At 43.2% G+C, this 24,525-nt stretch overlaps 1 protein-coding gene across 1 annotated transcript; it reads right to left on the bottom strand.

Annotated features, from left to right (window-relative positions):
- Window positions 1-823: 823 nt before the first annotated feature.
- LOC110530071 (transcription factor HES-1-B) lies at window positions 824-19,118 on the bottom strand. The gene is made up of 4 exons (XM_021612865.3): window positions 2,301-19,118; window positions 2,120-2,215; window positions 1,893-1,980; window positions 824-1,671 (listed from the first exon to the last, which is right to left on the bottom strand). The coding sequence occupies exons 1-4, from the start codon at window positions 2,406-2,408 to the stop codon at window positions 1,160-1,162; spliced, it is 804 nt and encodes a 267-aa protein (XP_021468540.3). The 5' UTR covers window positions 2,409-19,118; the 3' UTR covers window positions 824-1,159.
- Between the last annotated feature and the right edge of the window lie 5,407 nt (window positions 19,119-24,525).

Consider the following 24,525-nt stretch of genomic DNA (forward strand, 5'->3'; position numbering starts at 1 on the left):
AAAGAATGAAGAGCACATAATTGAACACCCAAACCTCATGAATTTAAAGTAGTACACAGTAGCTTGGCGCTACATTCGCATTCGTATATCCCCTCACTCGGATGTTAGATCTGTGCCCACTGGTAACCTCTACCTGGAGAAACAGCACGCATGGAGGGTGTCACTAACAAGCTAAGAGCATTTTGTCTGGCCATCTCCACTCTCTCCCACCCTTAATCCCTCTCTCTCCGTGTTCAGCCCCTTTCCTGTGAGTCAGCATTTCCTCACCGGCAGGCAGCCCTGCGCGTGTCAAACGGGCTTCCCGCCTCCCCCGCCCCTAACCTGGTCATCTGTCTGTTGGCTGAAAGTCGTTCTCCCGATCTCTCGGGTTCCTTACCTCATCTGGGAGCTATTTTTTATTCCCAGCCCGGGGGGGGGGGGGGGGGGGGGGCAAGACAGATGAGTCTAAATAGGATTCAGATGGGAAGATAACACTTTGGTGGTGGAGAAAGGCAGCGTTATTGGGCAAAAGATCAGAATTGGGCTGCTTGTGTAAATGTAAAGTTAAAGCACTAGAACATGTCCATGGGTTTGGTGTAGCCTGTATGGCTTGAATCTTAAATCAGAGTTAGAATTCCTGCATGCTCCTTCATCGATCAATGATAGCTCAGAGGTGATGTTGGATGGGAAGGTAGATGTTCAGATATGGAAGTACTTGAGGAGTTTGCTTGACAGTAGTTGGGAGCTTTCCTGTGCTCGATGCATAGCTCGAGATCCGAATGTCATTATGTGGTTTAAATAAGCCTTGATAGGGTCATCAATCACAGCACATCACTAGGGCAAGGATAGACAATTATTTTTTTAATGTAAGTAAGATATGACCAGTTGGAGGTGTTAAACATTTCAATTTCATTTAAAGAATCTATTGATTTTCCATTTAGCATCACAACAATAACACATATTCATGACATTACTGACATACAAATAGAAAAAATAATAATAATGGAACGGTGAACTGTATCCTCCATCAAAGAATAACAACATGTGCGTAAACATCACTTTTGAGTCTTGCTTTGAACAGCCTATACGAAAATATTTTTTAAAAGTCATATCTGACGGAATACTTCCCGTAAAAAAAATGCGTCATCGTGCGTAAAAGTCCTTAATGCACGCAGTGACCCTACCATGGTCTCCACACGGAGTCTGCGGTGACGGGAGGCGCAACAAGTGACACAGGCACCGCAAGTGCTGGATTGCCATGTATCGCGTTTGGCGCACTCGTATGCGTAAGAGCCACGCTTGGAATCAGAATAGCGAATTGTCCATCTGTCGCCCCCGGCACAATCTGAAGTCCACTGTATAATTTAGCCATTTCTGATGTGAGGTTGATAGGCGAGCCACTTTTGCAAGGCATTATTCCATTTAACTGAGGAGATGCACTTGGGATTTGCGCAATGGCTTGGGCAAGCAATGGATGCGCTGGATGCGGAGGGTAGGTGGGGATCTGGCATTGAGTTGAGAAGTTTACGGTGTTTATCTGTGACACACAGCCGGCTAAGTGGCTGAGAAGTCGAGACCTGATCTCCGTGTTCACCCCTCCACACGTGGACATAAAACGGGTGACTTCACTCATGCATTCGCTGAATCCCGCTCTGTACTTGCCAAAGACTGATGGATCCCTGCTTATAGCTGCTGTAAAGTCAAAAACATATATTTGAGGATATATTGTTCAGAAAATCATTACAATCGAATTATATAATACTAAGTAGGTCTATCAATAGCTTTGGTAAACGTAGGTAAATATACGACTGTGGGAACTCCGGTGCGTGCCAAATGGGCACAGCCAGATTATATTTATGCAAGTCTAGAATGACTGTAATCAATTAGAGATAAAAAAATATTAAAAAACCTACCAGTCATTTGGAGACGCTGCATATTCCTAAGGTGCTTCACAGTCATCTCAAGGATGTCCGCCTTCTCGAGCTTCGAATGTCTCGAGCTCTAAATAGACATCAAGAAGAAAATGACACATGATTAATAATCTATTTGAGTTTCTTTCCAGTCCATAACGATATAAGCATATGTCGTCGACATAAATGTCTACATGGAATATGGTAATTGCCATATAAAAAAAACGTACATCTTTTTTTAGTGCATCCAAGATGAGGGTCTTTAGCTGACCAAGGCTGTCATTGATTCGCGCACGTCTTCTCTTCTCCATAATTGGCTTTGAGGACTTAAAACACAAAACATGTTAATAATGAAAAACAAAACAATTGACATATAAAAAACAATAGTTTTCTTTCGGTGTATTTTTGTACCTTTCTGTGCTCTGAGGCAGTCCTTGGTTTATCCGGAGTTCCACTGACCCTCGACGGAGTGGCTGCGACAGAGGATGGGGATGTTTTCTCCAAAATATCAGCTGGCATCTTCAAGTTTTAATATCCCACAATCGTCCAGCCAATTTAAGCAAATCCTTTTTAATGTCTCACTATTGTTAAAGAAAGTCCAGCCTATTGAGTAATATTCAAACACCGGTTATGCACTTTTTCTGACCAACGCAGTTCGTTCTAGGCGTTTATCTTAATGTGGCTATAGCTGAGGTAAAGTCCTATCAGTGCGGTGTTGATAACAAGTCAACACTGTTACTTTCACCCCCGGTCGTATTTATAGAGGAGGCTGCACGCGAACGGCTCGTGTGAAATGTCCCAAAGTTTTATTTCCACTGCAACTTTCTACCAATGAGCGCGCGGGACACGTTGCCAGGGATGAGGTTGGCTCGTGTAAGGAGGCCTTGCATTGGCTATCTGGTGTCTTGTGTGTGAGACAGTGGTCCACAGCACACTACTACACTGACCTACCAAGCAAAAAGGCAGTAACTGCTCATTTGGTCGAAAATGAGTAAATGTAATTTTTGCTTACATGAAATGCATGCTTAATCATGTGGACAAGTATCCTGCCTCTATTGTATTGTGTTCTGGATAACATTTGGGTTATGCTAGCAGTAATTGCATAAAGTTACTGTGAAACTAAGGTAAACCAAATAATTTTATGCTATGAGCAATTACTGCCTTTTTGCTTGGTAGGTTAGTGCAGATGTAGGATCTTAATTTGAGCCAGTGTGCTACAGCAGGAAAAGGATCTTGCAGCAGCAGGAAATGTGAATTATTATGTGGATTATAATTAATGGATTTTTTTTCGGTAGGGTTTGTTACATTTTTCTTTATAGCAAATCAAGTCTGACATTTTAAGAGTGGAAATTGCAAACTTCAGAAGACTTTTACAAATGAAAATACACTAAGTCTGCTCTGCAGGATAATTCTCAGCAACAAAAAAGTGACCAGAATAAGATCCTACATCTGTATATATGATCAACAAATACAACAGGTTACATTTTATAAAATGTGTTGCTGAAATATGAAGGTTTTAGTTATTAGTAACAGTCAATTAAGGTTAAATAAATACCTGTATTGGACTGTATTGGTCTCCAATTTAAGCCCGGGTTAATTGATCCAAAAGTGAGTAGTTCATAATGAAATAGAAACAGTTTGTTTTAATGTTCAAAATACTCTGTTTATTTTAGTATGTTAAACATTAAATAGCATATTTAAAGTACACCAAATAAATACGTTTTTTTTCGGTCATCATGTCTGTAAAGACAATATTCTGTAAACTACCATCCCATGTATGTGACTGACAACTGATGTTGTACTCAATGACCTTCACATCTCGGTCTTAGCATGCAGATGACATGAACTGTCACCATAGAGGAGAAGATTACCAGGTGGCTCTCACTCTCACCTTCTTGACAGACTTCAGGCGCCCTAACGTCTCCTTTCTAAAGCTCCTAATACCTTTCAGCTCAAATGACCCCGAGGCTAGGTCAGGGTCTGTATGGGCCCGTATCGCGGAAGAAACTTGTCATCTGTATCCTCAAATTCTTTCTTAACAATATGAACATAAATAAAGCACCAAAGACTGACCTAAAAAAAACACAGAAGAAATTGTGGACACGAAAATGAGCCAATAGCCAGAGACGTCGTCATGGATTTTCTATTCATGTCCAATGTTTTACACCAGTGTGTAAAATTACCACAGTTGTACGTTTTTCACGAAACAGGATTCGACGCTGAAAAGAGGATTCTCACAGGGGCCTTTCTCTGTGAGTATCTTCTAAAGCAGTGTTCTCCAACACTGTTCCTGGAGCGCTACCCTCCACTAGGTTTTCACTCCAACCCCAGTTATAACTAACCTGACGCAGCTGATAAACCAGCTCCTTATTAGAATCAGGTGCACTAGATTAGGGTTGGAATGAAAAAACCTACAGGACGTTACCTCTCCAGGAACAGCATTGGAGCGCCCTGTTCTAAAGGCTACATCGTTTACTGTGAAGATTTAGGTGTCCAGAGGGGATCCTGTTTTTTTTTCATTAATTACAATTCTTCTTCCTTTCACAAACAAGTGTTATGGGTTCTGGGACAAGACAACAGGGAGAGGGAGGATGCAGGGTAGAAGGGGAGGAGGCGATGTGTTGCCCCTAATCAGCTCCATGCTCAATAAGCCTGCTGGTCCGACTGGAGACGTGCCTTTATTGTGCACCGTGATCTATAACGGTGCTTTATGGCACACTCCAGATCAGTATCAGTGTGGGAAACACAGAGGAGAGAGAGGAACAGAGGCTCAGGTCGCCATTTGAGGGGGGTTTGAAAGCTATTGAGGGAAAACAGTGTCTGATAACAACCCATAACAGAAGGGGCGGTTGAGTTGGACCGGCACACATTAGGATAACCTTGGACCTTGTGGAAATATTTAAAGAAAGTATATTGCTACTTGACCGCATTCCCCCGAACCAGTATGGCGCTTTGTTCACGTCAATGACTGGCGATGAAGATTGACATGTTGTGTCCGTAACGTTACATTTAAACAAAGACCGCACCCTGGGTTGTTTGCTCATAGCCACTTGCCATTATTTTTGACACTAACCTCCACGTTCATCTGGTTTGAGACGGGCCGCCCTACATATTCTCCCCACTGCTGTCATGCCAAGGAAAATCGACTGTGGAATGGCCATCTCAATCACCAAATCCCGGGACTCGTCCCTTTTTAACTGGGCTGTGTGACACAGAGAGCGAGGCCAGCCAGATGGGGACAGAGGGATCACTTAAACATCTCACCAGGGCCTCCGCTTGTTCTCCCCACCTCCTCCCTTTGAGAACCTCTTAAAGAGGGGGGGGCCTCCTATAGCAACTCCTGGCTATTGCCCACCCGCCTTTTGTCCCCCTCCCCAGCAGAAGTTTCTGCTCCAGAAGCCTTAGACAAGGCCTCCATTAATTGCGGGCCTGTGTGGAATACACGGGGGACAATGGGCCCAACAGAGTGTCCGGCCCTCAGACAAGGCTGGAAACAAATGGTACAGGGAGTCCGGCAGAATAGAATCGTCCTGGCTGATGTCACTGAATACATTTACCTACCTCAGAGCCCATTCAGCACCACGCTTTGTTTTATTTGGACAAAAAAAAGGGGGAGGTATCAATAGCGGGAATGGGAGGGGGGGAGAGGCTTGATGATGGGAAATCACTGGTCTCCATGGTCACCATCCGTCCCAAAAATATGGTAGAATTGATTGGAGGCGGGGATGAAAAGGAGAGGCTATAAGATTAAAGCTCCAGAAGATAAGAAAAGCGATTGAAAACAAAGGCTGTGTTTTCCAGTTTCTTTAACTCTGTGGGATTTCTTTCCAACCCTCTATGATAATCAGACGCGAAGAGATCAATCCTAATGAAACAGGGTTGGTTCAGTTAGCAAGACATGCTCACATGGTGAGTAACCTTGCCTGAAACCTGAGGACTTGCGTTAGCTCCTAGAGCAATGTCTAGGCTTTAGCTCAAAGGGCTAACAGTCTTGTGGCATAATGAAAGAAGCAACAGGCATTTTGCAATTCCTCCGACCACAACAAGCCACCATCTGTCTCCTTCCTTTAGCCTTAAAGCGATGCTCCAGAACATTTGTATAATTTCAGCCAGTAGTTTTGAAAGTGGTGCTCATGAGCCAAAACTGGTCCCTGTTTTGGGTGTACTATGTCATCCAGTTGTATACTACGTCATCCATTTTGTACGATATGTTACGAATTCAATTCATACAATACGTTATGAATATTTTGTGCTTAAGATCCCGGATTGCATCTTGACATCTTAAAAAGCCAGCATTTAGAGAACTTCAACTTGGAGCAAAGGCAATGAGACTTCAGTCTTATTTAACTTTAGGTCCTTCCTTTCAAAGGAAATTGAGCAGGCATGTGCACAGATAGGGTACTTCCCAACCTCCTTCCCCTTTGCCAAGTGCCCTTTTGGGTAGTGGTATAACTTGTAATTTTTGTATACAGTTCTTTTTGTTGTTGTTCTGAACCCACTGCCCCCAAGTTGTAGTGACGTCGTCAAGTTCACCACCCCCACCCTCTTCATTGATCTGTACTATACAGAGCTCCCGTCCACCTGATTGTGCCTTTTTCCAATCTGCCCTGTACGGAGATTGAGAGCCCAGTATCCAAACATGCACGGCTTGTGATGTGGGTCAACTGTCAAGTGTGTGTAGCAAGCTACCTAATTAAAAAAAAAATGTATGTTATTAACCTTTATTTAACTAGGCAAGTCAGTGAAGAACAAATTCTTATTTACAAAGATGCCCTACCCTGACCAAACCCTCCCCTAACCCAGACCACGCTGGGCCAATTGCTCGCCGCCCTATAGGACTCCCGATCACGACCAGTTGTGATTCAGCCCGTGATCGAACCTGGGATCAATCCAGGGTCTGTAGTGACGACTCTAGCCCTGAGATGTAGTGCCTTAGACTGCTGCGCCACTCGGGAGCCTGTTAAACCAGTTAAACTCTTAGTGGTTGTTTTGGACACGGTACAGGGTCTGGCAAGTTTTGGTTAGAAAATAGAAAGTCACGTATAATTTGAAAGCTACAGCCCTTGTCTTTTTGTAAATAGAACTCAACTCTTACTGCTGGCAATGTCATAAGATCCCCCCCCACCACCACCGATAAACTCAATAACTTGAATAACCTGATTGATAGGGTCAGTTCAAGATGTCAGGCTTGAAAATCTGATCAGCCATTTTGGCAAAGTGAGTCAATACCCAAACAAGAAGGAACTGGTTTCAAGTGGCCAAGAGACGTCTCCTACTGCTATCTATCTACTGGGAATCAGACAGGGGATATCTTAACATTAATGGATGGGTTGAGATGTATAATTCCTGTAAGACAAAAAAATGCATGTTAGATTAAAAGCACTGCACTTTTAAAATGGCTGTGTTACTATGTGAACATGTTTAAAGTGACACCAAGTAAAATATCAGATTTTTTAAATGTACTTCAACATTTTGGGACTTTAATTGGTGTCATAATTTATGTCAAACCTAAACTTCAAATCTCTTATTCCCCAACATTCCCCTCTTACCCCCCTGTTCTACATAGTCATTGAACACGGGTCACTTTAATAATGTTTCCATACTGTTTACCCACTTAATATGTATATACTGTATTCTAGTCAAGGCTCATCCTATATAACTACTGCTTTACACACCTTTTCTATTCATTTACTGTCCATACTGTGTATTTCACACCATTATACAGTATACATATACACACTAAGTGTACAAAATGTTAAGAACATACACTACCGTTCAAACGTTTGATGTCAATTAGAAATGTCCTTGTTTTTGAAAGAAAAGCTACTTTTTTGTCCATTAAAATAACATGAAATTGATCAGAAATACAGTGTAGACATTGTTAATGTTGTAAATGACTAGTGTAGCTGGAAAAGGCTGATTTTTAATGGAATATCCACATAGGCGTATCTAGGTCCGTTATCAGCAACCATCACTCCTGTGTTCCATTAGAAAACCCTTTTGCAATTATGTTAGCACAGCTGAAAACGGTTGTCCTTATTAAAGAAGCAATAAAACTGGCCTTCTTTAGACTAGTTGAGTATCTGGAGCATCAGCATTTTTTGGGTTCGAATACAGGCTCAAATGGCCAGAAACAATGACCTTTCTTCTGAAACTCGTCAGTATATTCTTGTTCTGAGAAATGAAGGCTGTTCCATACAAGAAATTGCCAAGAAACGGAAGATTTCGTACAACGCTGTGTACTACTCCCTTCACAGAACAGCGCAAACTGTCTCTAACCAGAATAGAAAGAGGAGTGGGAGGCCCCGGTGCACAACTGAGCAAGAGGGCAAGTACATTAAAGTCTCTAGTTTGAGAAACAGACGTCTCACAAGTCCTCAAATGGCAGCTTTATTAAATAGTATCCGCAAAACACCAGTCTCAATGTCAACAGTGAAGAGGCGACTCCAGGATGCTGGCAGAGCTCCTCTGTCCAGGGTCTGTGTTCTTATGCCCATCTTTTATTTTTAATTGGCCAGTCTGAGATATGTTTTTTCTTTGCAACTCTGCCTAGAAGGCCAGCATCCCGGAAATGTGCTTTTCTTTCAAAACAAAATGTACTTTTCTTACGGTAGTGTGTGTGTATATATAAAGGAAGAGAAGTTTAGCTTAGCCCCAGAGATATAGAGGGATTTTATGGCTGCATGCTACGACACCGACATGTATTTCTTTGTCAAATGGGTACTGCGTCTGCTATACAGATAAAGGCGTACATTTCTCTCATTTTCAATCCAACAATTTTGTATAAAGATAAGCATTATGTTGTTAGATTATAGGAGTGACTCTGGTAGGCCTGAAATATTTTTCCTCACCTCAAGGTCAAATGTCGTAGTCAGTTGGAGCGCCAGTGCACGCTGCCTTCATACCATAGGTGATGCAGTAACTAAAGCTTAATAATAGCCACACCACACAAAAGTTTCAAAACTTTATTAGGGTAATATCCAAAATAATTCAAGTCAGTGTTTATAGGGAAAATACGAGCATTACAGTTGGAACTTAATTTGCATGTTTTTAAAGAACTGGTTTCAATTAATAAATAGGCTTACAATAATAATAATGATATACACTAATAATAAAGATAATACAAATGATTATAAATCCCCCCCCCAAAATAAATGCAACTTCCAAAAGTTCTTCCTACCTGAATAGCGAGTTGCACAGTAGCCTGCATTTGACCACACCAACATTCCTTTCATGTTAGTCCACTAAAATAATTCAAACTTGTCCACACAGAGGACATTCCTCTTGCAGGCTTTTCACCTTATACTCTTTGTCCTCTAAATGTAGTTTTACTTCAATGAAAAAGGCCTCCATCTTCACAATCAACAGTAGTCTAGACCAAGGCTCCTCTCTCGCCCTCTCTCTATCCCCAGTAGCAGGCGCAGGTGCGCACAAGGAGTGAGAGAATGGTGCTGAAGCGCGAATTCGGGCAATGATAGACAGCCTCTCCTGGACAATTTGGCCAGCTACAATTGCATTCATCGGCTTAAGAGGTATATAGAGTAACAGTCAAAAGTTTGGACACACCTACTCGTTCAAGGGTTTTTCTTTATTTTTACTATTTTCTACGTTGTAGAATAATAAATCGAAACTATGAAATAACATATATGGAATCAAGTACTAATCAAAAAAGGGTTAAACAAACCCCCAAATATTTAATATTCAAGATTCTTCAAGTAGCAACCCTTTTCCTTGATGATAGCTTTGCACACACTTAGCATTCTCTTAGCCATTTTCATGAGGTAGTCACCTGGAATACATTTCAATTAATAGGTGTGCCTTGTTAAAAGTTAATTTGTGGAATTTCTTTCCTTCTTCATGTGTTTGAGCCAATCAGTTGTGTTGTGACAAGGTAGGGGTGCTATACAGAAGATAGCCCTATTTGGTAAAAGACAGAGTCCCATATAATGTCAAGAACAGCTCAAATAAGCAAAGAGAAACTACAGTTCATCATTACTTTAAGACACGAAGGTCAGTCAATCTGGAAAATTTCAAGAACAAGTGCCGTCACAAAAATCATCAAGCGCTATGATGAAACTGGCTCTCATGAGGACCGCCACAGGAAAGGAAAACCCAGAGTTACCTCTGCTGCAGAGGATAAGTTCATTAGAGTTACCAGCCTCAGATTGCAGCCCAAATAAATGTAACAGACAACATCAACTGTTCAGAGGAGACTGCATGAATCAGGCCTTCATGGTCGAATTTCTGCAAAGAAACCACTACTAAAGGACACCAATAATAATAAGAGACTTGCTTTGGCCAAGAAACACAAGCAATGGACATTAGACAAGCAATGGACATTTGGTTCCAAACGGTGTGACTTTGTGAGACGCAGAGTAGGTGAACGGATGATCTCCGCATGTGTGGTTCCCACCGTGAAGCATGGAGGAGGTGTGATGGTGCTTTGCTGGTGACACTGTCAGTGATATTTTTAGAATTCAAGGCACACTTAACCAGCATGGCTACCACAACATTCTGCATGGTGGTACTATCATTTGTTTGTCAACAGGACAATGACTCAACACACCTCCAGGCTGTGTAAGGGCTATTTGACCTAGAAGGATGGTGATGGAGTGCTGCATCAGATGGCCTGGACTCCACAATCACCTGACCTCAACCCAATTGCGATGGTTTGGGACGAGTTGGACCGCAGAGTGAAGGAAAAGCAGCCAGTGCTCAGCATATGTGGGAACTCCTTCAAGCATTCCAGTTGAAGCTGGTTGAGAGTATGCCAAGAGTGTGCATAGCTGTCATCAAGGCAATGGGTGGTTACTTTGAAGAATCTAAAATCTAAATTACATTTTGATTTGTTTAACACTTTTTTGCTTATTACATGATTCCATGTCTTATTTCATAGTTTTGATGTCTTCACTATTATTCTACAATGTAGAAAATAGCAAAAATAAAGAAAAACCCTTGAATGAGTAGGTGTGTCTCAAATTTTGACTGGTACTGTATATATCTGCCAAACACCAGTGGGTCTACAGGTAGCCTAGCGGTTAAGAGTGTTGTGCCAGTAACCTAAAGGTCGTTGGTTTAAATCCCTGAGTCAGGAAAGTGGAAAAATCTGCTGTTCTGCCCGTGAGCAAGGCAGTTAACCTTTTATTAACGTTGCGCATCATCCTAAAACAGTCAAACGGAATATACCACGCTAAAGCAGTCAACCGTAATATATCATACTAAACGATCAAGACGTAGGATACTCTACAAGTCGTGTTATATTGTACGACCCCTATCACCCTGATAGACCAATGTAATGTAACCTAACGTAAAGGAACATGCCAAACATATCAATGATCAGCTCATAGCCTACCCTCTTTTGCCTCTTTTTTTTTAGGAAGCGCTGTAACTAGCTTGCTTACAATTTGTGATGAGGGACTGTGTTGTTGGAGTAATACATAGGCTTATGCTAAAAAATGTAAACATCTTGAGCACCTGCCTCTGAAAGGTCTGTGCACGGCCCTGGAATAGAGGTCCTCCTCCTCCCCTCATCAAATTGAATTTTTTAAAACCCAGACAGGAAAGTGTTTCTCGAACCACATTCAACTGTGGCGACTCCTTAAAGCGCTAGTTAACATGTAGATTATATGCATTTCGCTGCATTGTCAACGTTTCTAAGTGTATTTACATGCTAATATGTTCAGGAATACCACAGTCCTGAAAGGTGTTGGGGGAGGTTCTGGTTAACTCTGATGTCTTTATCTCTATGGAATTTGATTTCTTTGTGCCGTCATCGCTCAAACGCATTCCTGCAGAGCAATGGTTATTACGTGAACTGATTCGTAACGCATAAACAACTTTCGAATGTTTAAAACTGGTTATTTGGAATTTGTTTTTGAGCGATATGGTTGTTATTCAGCTACACCACAAGCCAAATGTCACATGTACCACACTGTTGGAATGGAAGCTTCTGTTGAGTCTGTTGATGTCAGTACCCAGCCAGTACCAAGTCACTGCAAGGCCTCATCCAAGTCCATATCCATGAGTGTGTCTGCTGAGGGATTTATTATTGCGAAGATGGCCATTCTTACCAGTGACGATGACTCACAAGACCCCTTTTTCAGCCACTTACCCTGTGAAAGCGGCTGCTGGGGTTGCCCTTTCAGCACTCGAGGACCTCTAGCCGAGCCCCCTTCACATGGGAGATCATCCTCACTTGGGAAAAAGTTTCTGCTCTTTTGGGGGAGCTGTCCTGAAGGATGCCCTTGTCCTCAGGCCTCCCTTCCTTCTTCACCTGCTGGCTTAGTGTCTAATCACTTATGCACATAATCCCTGGTTAGTGCATGCGAGCCACTAGGCCTGGGCTCTAGCCCCCGGCCTCCCGTTCTCACATGCTTGCTGGGTGGCTCCACGGTGGCCATGGCAACTCTCATCTTCTCATGACAGTTAGGCCTCAGGCATGGGTCTAAATCCACTCTGGTCCCCAAGCGTTGTTTTCTGTCAGCTTTCTGTCTCTTTCTGTCAACCCCCCATCTATTTGTCTGTTGCTATTTCTGACTCTTTCTTTCTGTAACTCTTTACCCTCTCAGTTTTCCACTGTTCCCATGTTATGCTTAAAGCCTGGGAGAATGGTCACTGGTAAGCGGTTGTGCAGGTTAAACGTGAAAGTTCATTCTGAAATGAAAGTTAAAATGTTGAGAGGAGCCCTAGTCAACATGCCATGTTTGTGTATATGTTTCAATCCCAAATTAGTGTTGAAAATGAACAGAATCAACTGACTATCTGTCCCATTAATTTGGGGTTGAAGCATGTACTGTAGCTGAATCTACACAATTGATGGCATGGGATGTGATGAGCCATCTTCTCACGATAGACCAATTTTTCTGTCTGACAACATCTGACAAACTTTGTTTTTGGAGTGAACGGTCACTTTAAGCCTATGGTACCATGGTCAGTACATTACTGCTTGGTTTAGTTTAGACAAAAAGAAAATACATAATTTTCCCCATGAAAAAAATGTGATGCAACCAGAAACCGTGGATTGATGGCAGCATTCGCTCAAAACTGAAAGCACGAACCACTGCTTTTTATCAGGGCAAGGCGACCGGAAACATGATCGAAAACAAACAGTGTAGCTATTCCATCCGCAAGGCAAACAAACAAGCTAAGCGTCAGTACAGAGACAAAGTAGAGTCGCAATTCAACGGCTCAGACACTAGAGGAATATAGCAGGGACTACAAAAAGAAAACCAGCCCCGTCGCGGACCCCGATGTCTTGCTCCCAGACAAACTAAACAACTTCTTCACTCGCTTTGAGGACAATACAGTGCCACCGACACGGCCCGCTACAAAAACCTGTGGACTCTCCTTCATCACAGCCAACGTGAGTGAAACTGCCGGCCCAGACTGCATCCCCAGCCGCGTCCTCAGAGCATGCACAGACCAGCTGGCTGGTGTGTTTACGGACATATTCAATCAATCCCTATCCCAGTCTGCTGTTCCCACATGCTTCAAGAGGGCCACCATTGTTCCTGTTCCCAAGAAAGCCAAGGTAACTGAGCTAAACGACTATCGCCCCGTAGCACTCACTTCCATCATCATGAAGTGCTTTGAGAGACTACTCAAGGATCATATCAACTCCACCCAACCTGACACTGTAGACCCTCTCCAATTTGCTTACAGCCCCAATAGGTCCACAGACGACGCAATCGCAATCACACTGCACACTACCCTAACCCATCTGGACAAGAGGAATACTTATGTAAGAATGCTGTTCACTGACTACAGCTCAGCATTTAACACCATAGTACCCTACAAACTCGTCATTAAGCTCGAGACCCTCGGTCTTGATCCTGCCCTGTGCAACTGGTTCCTGGACTTTCTGACGGGCCGCCCGAATGTGGTGAGGTTAGGAAACAACATCTTCACGCCGCTGATCCTCAACACTGGGGCCCCACAAGGGTGTGTTCTGAGCCCTCTCCTGTACTCCCTGCTCACCCAAGACTGCGTGGCCATGCACGCCTCCAACTCAATCATCAAATTTGCAGACGGCACTACAGTGGAAGGCTTGATTACCAACAAGACAGCCTACAGGGAGGAGGTGAGGGCCCTCAGAATGTGGGGTCAGCAAAACAACCTCACACTCAACGTCAACAAAACAAAGGAGATTTTATTTACATTTTTTATTTCACCTTTATTTAACCAGGTAGGCTAGTTGAGAACAAGTTCTCATTTACAACTGCGACCTGGCCAAGATAAAGCATAGCAGTGTGAACAGACAACAACACAGAGTTACACATGGAGTAAACAATAAACAAGTCAATAAGACAGTAGAAAAAATAAAAAAGAGTGTATACATTGTGTGCAAAAGGAGGCTTGTTGCGGAATATAAAGCCGGCTCTAGATTTGATTTTAGTTTGGAGATGTTTGATATGAGTCTGGAAGGAGAGTTTACAGTCTAGCCAGACACCTAGGTACTTATAGATGTCCACATATTCTAGGTCGGAACCATCCAGGGTGGTGATGCTAGTCGGGCGGGCGGGTGCAGGCAGCGAACGGTTGAAAAGCATGCATTTGGTTTTACTAGCGTTTAAGAGCAGTTGGAGGCCACGGAAGGAGTGTTGTATGGCATTGAAGCTTGTTTGGAGGTTAGATAGCACAGTGTCCAAGGAAGGGCCAGAAGTGTACAGAATGGTGTCGTCTGCGTAGAGGTGGATCAGGGAATCGCCCGCAGCAAGAGCAACATCATTGATATATACAGAGAAAAGAGTCGGCCCGAGAATTGAACCCTGTGGCACCCCCATAGAGACTGCCAGAGGACTGGACAACATGCCCTCCGACTTGACACACTGAACTCTGTCTGCAAAGTAGTTGGTGAACCAGGCAAGGCAGTCATTAGAGAAACCGAGATGATCGTGGACTTCAGGAAACAGCAGAGGGAGCACCCCCCTATCCACATCGACGGGACAGTAGTGGAGAAGGTGGAAAGTTTTAAGTTCCTCGGTGTACACATCACAGACAAACAGAAATGGTCCCCCCACACAGACAGCGTGGTGAAGAAGGCGCAACAGATCCTCTTCAACCTCAGGAGGCAAAAACACTCAAACTTTTACAGATGCACAATCGAGAGCATCCTATCAGGCTGTATCACCGCCTGGTACGGCAACTGCTTCACCCACAACCACAAGGCTCTCCAGAGGGTAGTGCGGTCTGCACAACGCATCACCGGGGTAAACTACCTGCCCTCCAAGACACCTAGAGCACCTGATGTCACAGGAAGGCCAAAAAGATCATCAAGGACAACAACCACCCAAGCCACTGCCTGTTCACCCCATTATCATCCAGAAGGCAAGGTCAGTACAGGTGCATCAAAGCTGGGACTGAGAGACTGAAGACAGCTTCAATCTCAAGGCCATCAGACTGTTAAACAGCCAACACTAACATTGAGAGGCTGCTGCCAACATACTGACTCAAATCTCTAGCCACTTTAATAATTAAAAATGTAATCACTTTAAACAATGACACTTTATGTAATGTTTACCTACCCTACATTACTAATCTCATATGTATATACTGTACTCTATACCATCTACTGCATCTGGCCTATGCCGTTCGGCCATCGCTCATCCATATATTTATACATACATACTCGTATTCATTCCTTTACACTTGTGTGTATAAGGTAGTTGTTGTGAAATTGTTAGATTACTTGTTAGATATTACTGCATGGTCGGAACTAGAAGCACAAGCATTTCGCTACAGTCACATTAACATCTGCTAACCATGTGTATGTGACCAATAACATTTGATTTGATTTACAACGCTACTTGCAGTATTCGGAACTTGCCATTGGTAATGTCCCATCCCATCTATTTAAAATGTAACAGTTATTTTTCCCATTCTGTGAACGTTTTCAGCATGAGGACAATGTTGCCCACTGGTTTAATGCAATGTTTTAGTTACCAAATTAAACTTGACCAATTTTTTTTATTGTGAGTCGGAGGTGTAAAATGAGAGTGGAAAACATACTGCAATCATTCACTGTGGCCCCTAAGTGCAGATCAGTTTACCCAAAGGCCAGCTCTAGCCTTAACAATTAGGAGGGGGGGAAACGCTAAAAACCATCAGCCTTATGGGGGGGCAACCTACAGCGCTGTGTGGCCCCACACTAACAAGTGTCAGTGATACCAGCCTGTCCTCCCCCTATGTGAACGCCATGTGAGAGGCGGCCCCATCCCTGCCCTGCCGCCTGAACACAAGGCCCTCCATTGACTTCTAACCTGTCGAGGGACCAGAGGAGACAAAGGGGACCGGGGCGGGGCCCGTCCCTCCAACAAGGCTGCGAACAAACGCTAACACGGCTGCAACTGTCCACCCCCTGAATCACTGAATTTATTTACCAACCACAGAGCCCATTCAGTCCCACATCCCTCTGATAACAGAAGAAGACAGAGATGGCCATAAAGGATGGTGGAAGGAGCCTTGCTTAGGAGAAAGGAGGGAGGAGAAGAGGCTTTGTGTCCTTCTGCTGGCCTACAGATCGTCACAGGCCTACTACCAGACATGGGCGTCTTTGTGTCTTCCGTACAATGGGGCAAACCGTAAGTGAGCAGCGGGCTAGCCTTGTGGCCCGACTATTAATCACTGTGATGGCCTTATGAGTGTACCCATAACTCCAAGTGAGGGTTTTTTACTGTGACTTTTGCTCTGCTATCTATGTAAGTAGCTACAGAGTACGGCGCTTTCTGAGTTGTAAGATATCAGTGCCTTCTTCCGTTCACAATGATGAGGGAGTAATACATTCATATTTGAGTCATTTAGCAGACACTCTTATCCAGAGCCACTTACAGTAAGTGTGTTCATCTTAAGATAGCTGGTTATCCTACTTCTATGGGTGTAAGAAGCCTGACGAGGCTCGTCTAACAGCTCCCTACCAAGATGAAGCCATGCCACACAGTGAGAAGTCAATCACTGAGTGCAAAAGGGTATAATAGGAAGTGGCTTGTATGCGTTGGCCTTAAACACCTCCAATGTTTAAACAGTCTTCGAGAGATCGTTAATTGCTGAAAAAGTGCATTGTGCTGCAATGGAACTCCGGCATCGGTCAGTCATCAAACTATAGGCCTGACATTCCACAAGTAAGCCCAAGCCTCAAACTTTGCGAGAACAGTCAGAAATAAAAGCCTGTGTTCGTGTGTGTTCTTTAAGTCTTTATATCCATCTCCATCTGTTACTTTACGGAAGACAAAGGAATGGAGGAAAGACTTACACCAAACCTCTAATGCCACACAAGCGAGGCAACAGTAGCCAGAAACACTGCAAACACTGCTCTAAAGCAAGAGATCCTCATTCCTATACACCACTGTTGACCAAAAAGATGATATACAAGTGGACACAGACATCAATTCATGACTCCTCCTCATCCCCATCCTCCTCATCATGAATAATCCCCAACTGCCTCTTCTTGCCCTGATCTCTGGGAGATTCCATTCCTTTCACTGGCACCAGGCACCCCTCTCTTCTTATTCAGGGTCCCCCCTTCTAAACTCAAAATCCACCCATTCACTGCTATGGGCCCTGATCTCCACATGAAATGATACCCCTCTTTCTCTTCCACTCTCTAGGCTTTAAAGCGCCCATATGCCAGGCAGCGAGAAGGCTGGGAAAGCCCATAATTGATCAGTAAGATGCGAGTGAAAAACGTGTGACCGGGGTCAGCCCCCCCACGAAGCCCAAAGGAGTGTTCTGATATCCAGATTTATTGGGAAATGGAATGGTTGAGTTGTCTTCAGAATTGGACAAGGCATTTATGCAATCCTCTCTACAGAGCAAACACAGGGGATAATATCATTATTATTGTAGCCATTTTGAGCAAATCGCACATTTTTGGTGAGTCGTATCGCAATGGAAAAGAAGGGATTAAAAGTAAACAATCGCTACAATTTGCGAAACCAGTTCCATTGAAAATAACATTTGTAAGGTTTCATTAGTTGATGCTTTTTGTGGTTCTGACTAGCAGTAAGACATTAAACGGATTGCTAAGCGAAATGACATAGTTAGACATTTGTTTCCTTCCCTTGAAAGTAGTCTATGGACAAGGAGAGAGAGACTGCCACCAAAAATCAATGAAAGTCAATCTCCCCCGTGTATTGTTGCCCAAATCATCTTTGAATAATTTTTTAAACCAAGTCGTTGAGCAATACAACCCATTTAAGAGATGATCTGGGCATAACATTTATAGGCAAGGAAACAAATATCTAACTATGCAATTTTGCTCTACTACCTCTTTAATCCTTCTGGTTCGACTGTTACAGAGAGATCTGTTCAAAGGAACTGTTGACAAATGTTTAGGTCGATATCAACAAGCTTGGATGCATGCTAGACGAAATAGGGGATACATCAGTTGCGAACAACGCACTGTACAAATTGAACATAGAATCTGATATTAAAGTGAGCTGTTACTCTCAGAGAATACAAAATGTGACATCTTTTCAAAACAAGATGAACTCCATTGTTCAGGTTTCACAAGGGTCACAGACACTCGTATACTTCCACAGGAAGATTTACTTTCACAAAGCATTTCTCAGAGAAACACCGCAATATATTATTAGTTCATTGGCATGTTATTCAGTCTCAAATACAGTAGTACCACCAGCATGATCTGGCCATTTCTAAGCAAAGCTGTTCATTATTTCAATACACAACACATATCTCATCCCCAGGTAAGACAGCCTATTCCTAGACCATGGAAAGTGTCGGTTTGGCAAGGTGATCGCAGGTATCACATCACATCCCCTTCTCCCTGCACACAAGTCTGTAGCTGCGGTTTTATAACCACTTATCAGTTATTATGGATGCTTCTAGTCAGTGTCATAACCCATTATAAAGGACGTCATAAAGCGTTACGCGTATGTACGGGTGTCCCCAAACTAATCCCTCTGTTTCCCTCAGTAAGGTCCTGTTCACACACATTTGTTTTTTCGCTCTTGACACTTCGTTGGAGCCCCAATCAAGGGAGGTGAGAAAGTGCTAGTGGACGATTCCATAGTTATTAGCCTTTTGTGAAGCTGGAGAAATCAAGCAGTGACGAGTGCAGGGCAAGCCCTCTCTAACGTCCACTAAGGAAAGGCATCATCTCTGGGCCTATTCACCGTGGCTCAGATAGTAGCAAAAGGGGGGTGATAGGCTGCCTCATACTGGGCACTTGTCAGTCGTCACATTGCTGGGGTTCTTTGTGCGCTTTGGGGGGGGGGGGGGGGGGGGGGTATGGGTAAGGACGGACCAGTTATGGTCTAGTTACGGTCAAGAGGTTGATAGGATCACAGGGTGATGGTGCGCTTTTGTCGTGGTTCATCCCTAATAACAATTTAAAAAAATGCAACAATACTGTGATTTCGGGTGATTCTTTTTGTTTGTGTGCCCTGGTTCATCGTTTAGCCCTGGATGTGGGGCTAGTCGGTTTGACACCCTGGCGAGGGTAGTCAGTTCATTGGGCAGTGCAGAGGGTCTGCATAGAATGGAAGGTTCTAGACTGGGTACCAGTTACAATCCAGTCAGTTGTCCAGGCAATGGAAGGTTCTAGACTTGGTATTGGTTATAAACCAGTCAGTTGTCTGGAGAATGGACGGTTCTAGACTCGGTACTGTATGTGCAGCAGGCACTGCAGTATGGCTATTGGCTACATGTGGGTGTGGTGATGTGTCACATGTTGACAGCGTTGTGGGGGGTGCTGGTGGTAGTGGGTTTGGGGAGGGCCAGTTGGGGTCCTCCTGGGTGACTTCCATGTAGCGCACTCTGGGGGTCTTCCCCTTCCGACAGAACAGCCAGGAGAGGAACGTCGAGCTGAAACGCTCATTAGCAGACTAGAAATGGTACATAGACAAGAAAACAGCATAGACCACAGTTGCAGTAGGCACTTTTCAATTGCTGCAGAGCAAGTAGTATTTTTCCTTTTTATTCCTAGTAAGAATGCATGATATACCAGACTAAATATCAGTGTTGGACGATAATCTCTAAAAAACATGATATCAATATCAGTGAATATCACATCAGGTCAATATTCTTTCCTATCCAATATTCAGATGATATTTTATATCCAAAATAATCTGCCGCTTAATCTCAAGGTGTGCTAGTATAAAGATTTGCAGATGTTTCTGAAAAGCAGTTTTTGACATCGATAGCCTAGCGGTTAGAGTGTTGGGTTAGTAACTGAAAGGTCACTGGTTCGCTGACCCTGTGAAACAACACATTTCACTGCACCTATCTGGTCTATGTGAGAATAAAACCATTTTGTATTTTTATTTTGATCATAGAACCTAATAATGGTCATAGGACTGAAACCTTCCATACCGGTGCATCTATATCGATGCATCTGTAATTCCTAGTCATTTTAATGTAAATTGTTCATTCGTAGCAAAGCTAGAACAGTAAGAAAAACATTGATTTTTTAATTCTTGCTTCAACAATCACTGTAGGCATCTCTTATTTTCCATTCACAGCCATCTTCGATCATGAAAAGGACAGACAAATTCAGCACCAAATTAACACATTGAATGTAAAGCACCTCAGAAGCCAGAGCAAGGATCAATGTGCCAACGTTCTCCATGCACAGCGGGGGGAAAGGGAGGGAGCCCTACTTGGGGTCAAAAAGCTGCACTATGGCTAGAGTGAAAGAGAGAAAAAGAGGCAAAGCCGAAAATGGGCCAACCGGAGGTGTGTGCGCATCACAGATTTCTACATGCAAGATTCTCAACAAGCTGTCAATTAATTGGCTATAGAGATGAATTGTACATATGAAATTCCCTATAATATACCTCCAATAGAAAAGACACAGACTCATTCACTATTACAGTGACGACCACTGCTATGCACCATTCAAGGGAACACACACAATCTACGGGGAAAGGCTGCAATGGGATGGGGTTGCCTAGAATCTCAAAACAAAAGCATCACAAGGCAAGGCATACACTACAGTACATGACATCATGTCAGGCAAAGGCAGCCATTTTGGGTCGACCATTTTGGCTCACTATTGAGATCGGTTTGAACAAAATGAGGTTAACTAGGTCATTTTGCTGCTCATACAAACTATGGACAATTTAATTTACATATCAGATGAGGTACAGTGCCTTTCAAAAGTATTCATCCACCTTGACGCTTTTCCTATTTTGTTGCATTACAACCTGTAATTTAAATAGATTTTTATTTGGATTTCATGTAATGGACATACACAAAATAGTCAAAATCGGTGAAGTAAAATGAAAAAAAATAACATGGACATTTTTTGTTGTTGCTAGCTAGCCTTTTCACATCGGTTACATATACACCTGTTCTGAAAGGCCCCAGAGTCTGCAACACCACTAAGCAAGGGGCACCACCAAGCAAGCGGCACCATGAAGACCAAGGAACTCTCCAAACAGGTCAGGGACAAAGTTGTGGAGAAGTACAGCTCAGGGTTGGGTTATAAAAAAATATCAAAAACTTTGAACATCCCAGGGAGCACCATTAAATCCATTATTAAAAAATTGAAAGAATATGGCACCACAACAAACCTGCCAAGAGAGGGCCGCCCACCAAAACACAAAGACCAGGCAAGGAGGGCATTGATCAAAGAGGCAACAAAGAGATCAAAGATAACCCTGAAGGAGCTGCAAAGCTCCACATCGGAGATTGGAGTATCTGTCCATAGGACCACTTTAAGGCGTACACTCCACAGAGCTGGGCTTTACGGAAGAGTGGCCAGAAAAAAAGCCATTGCTTAAATAAAAAAGTAAGCAAAAACATTTGATGTTCGCCAAAAGGCATGAGGGAGACTCCGCAAACATATGGAAGAAGGTACTCTGGTCAGATGAGACTAAAATGTAGCTTTTTGGCCATCAAGGAAAACGCTATGTCTGGTGCAAATCCAACAACTCTCATCACCCCGAGAACAACATCCCTACAGGGAAGCATGGTGGTGGCAGCATCATGCTGTGGGGATGTTTTCATCGGCAGGGACTGGGAAACTGGGCAGAATTGAAGGAATGATGGATGGCGCTAAATACAGGGAAATGAGATTTGAGACTGGGACCTTTATTGATGTGAACAAACTGATGAATTATGATGCAATATTTGAAAGTGTACTTCTCAGGTTCACCTTCCAGCAGGACAATGACCCTAAGCATACTGCTAAATCAACACTCGAGTGGTTTAAGGGGAAACATGTAAATGTCTTGGAATGGCCTAGTCAAAGCCCAGACCACAATCCAATTGAGAATCTGTGGTAGGACTTAAAGATTGCTGTACACCAGCGGAACCCATCCAACTTGAAAGAGCTGGACCAGTTTTGCCTTGAACAATGGGCCAAAATCGCAGTGGCTAGATGTGCCAAGCTTATAGAGACATACCCCAAGAGACTTGCAGCTGTAATTGCTGCAAAGGGTGGCTCTACAAAGTATCAACTTTTGGGGGGGATGAATACACGCTCAGGTTTTCTGTTTTTTTTGTCTTATTTCTTGTTTGTTTCACCATAAAAAAAGATTTTGCACCTTCAAAGTGGTAGGCATATTTTGTAAATCAAATGATACAAACCCCCCAACAAATCAATTTTAATTCCAGGTTGTAAGGCAACAAAATATAAAAAATGCCAAGGGGGGTGAATACTTTCGCAAGCCACTGTATACTGTAAACAATAGCTTCAGAGTATACTTTGCTTCATGTTAGCTCTATGAAAAACAGTAACACTAGCATTGTAAAGGTTGAATTTAGTTGTTTCTATGTAAGTATATCTGCAGTTGCTGTGTATTCAAACACTGTTCATCAGTGCATAGTAGACGACACACAGGTGAAGCTTACAGTTGTTGTAGCTGGCTGTCTGAAAGGCTTCTCCTTGGAGAAGATGATGGCCACAGCCAGGTACTGGAAGGGCGAGCTGTAGAAGAGAGTAGTATTCTTATAGTTCTTGATGTTCCTGTGGTCGACATGTGATGTTACGTTGAGACCATGGGTGACACTGGCACTGGAAACATTACAGGCACTGTTGAAGAGGAACTTGGGTTAGCATGAAGTTAACTTTTTTGGACCTAATTACTTGGGCCAGATATTGTACCTCAGATTGTTTACAGGATATGCCATGATGGTAACTGTCATCCAGAGCAAAGTCCAAGGGTGACCTTCATTGACCTTTGGATGGACTTCTTAGATATAATTGCACAACTAGGTGGCGTGGTGGAGAGTCATAATAGCCAAATAGGTGTCCCAGTTTCCTTCCCCCACTGCCCAGGCAGTGCAGTACACATTCTGAGAGGGGCGTCCAATTCTGGTGCCAGCTCTGACCTCGGATCCAGAGGAAGGCCAGGACCTGGAAGGCCAAGCAGGTGAGGATCAAATCAAACGTTATTTGTCACATGCGCCGAATACAACAAGTGTAAACTTTACCGTGAAATGCTTACTTACAAGCCCTTAACCAACAGTGCAGTTCAAGACGAGTTAAGAAAATATTTACCAAGTAGACTAAAATAAAAGGTAATAATTAAAAGTGGCACAATAAGAATAACAATGACGAGGCTATATACAGGGGGCACCGGTACTGAGTCAGTGTGCGGGGGTAGAGGTTAGTTGAGGTAATTTCTACATGAAGGTGGGGGTGAAGTGACTATGCACAGATAATGAACAGCAAGTAGTAGCAGTGTACCAAAAGGTTATGGGTCAGCACAGAGAACAGCAGAGGGCCTGAGATCAGACTGGATGGGGGCTGTGATTGGAAATCAATCAAAACAACAGTATATCATGATACATGTTATTCATGGAGCACATCTGATTCTACAGAAAAATCTCAAAGTGATTTACATAAAGGTTGAGCATAAATGGAAGAGCTGAATGTCTGTTCCCAATGGCAAATAATCTCATAAAGAATGTGGTTGGGATGTTTAGTACAGCGTCTGTTGAAACACTCGGCTCAGGTAATGCGAGCTAAAATATGTAGGAGAGAGAGATCCACACAACTCGTGAAGGCGATGATTAGGATGACAGCAACTTCAATGAAGTGGAACTAGAAGTCTCCTAGGTTACTGAGGATCTAGAAACAGAGAAGCACAAGCCCTTAAAACTGATCTCAAACCAGCCGGCACCCTTGTTTGTCAGTTCATCAAAGCTGCTAAACTGATCGGGGACAAGTACTCAGAGTAAAGGAGTGTGACACTGAGGTACTGGATGATGCTGTACAGGGCCATGAACTTGAACAGACAGAAGCAGCTCGGCCCTCCCTGTGGAGAAACAACAGGCCATCATTCAGTCTGGTATTTGGTATTTTATTAGGATCCCCATTAGCTGTTGCAAAAGCAGCAGTTACTCTTCCTTGGGTCCACACAAAACATGAAACATAATACAGGATGACATAATACAGAACATCAATAGACAAGAACAGCTCAAGGACAGAACTACATATATTTTTTTAAAGGCACACGTAGCCTACATATCAATGCATACCCACAAACGATGTAGGTCAAATAGGGGAGAGGCGTTGTGCCGCAAGGTGTTGCTTTATCTGTTTTTTTGTAAACCAGGTTTGCTGTTTATTTGAGCAATATGAGATGGAAGGAAGTTCCATGCAATTAGGGCTCTATATAATACTGTACGCTTTCTTGATTTTGTTCTGGATTTGGGGACTGTGAAAAGACCC

Source organism: Oncorhynchus mykiss, chromosome 8 (genome assembly GCF_057628025.1).
Source record: "Oncorhynchus mykiss isolate SJ-2025 chromosome 8, ASM5762802v1, whole genome shotgun sequence".
In the NCBI taxonomy this organism is placed as follows: domain Eukaryota; kingdom Metazoa; phylum Chordata; class Actinopteri; order Salmoniformes; family Salmonidae; genus Oncorhynchus; species Oncorhynchus mykiss.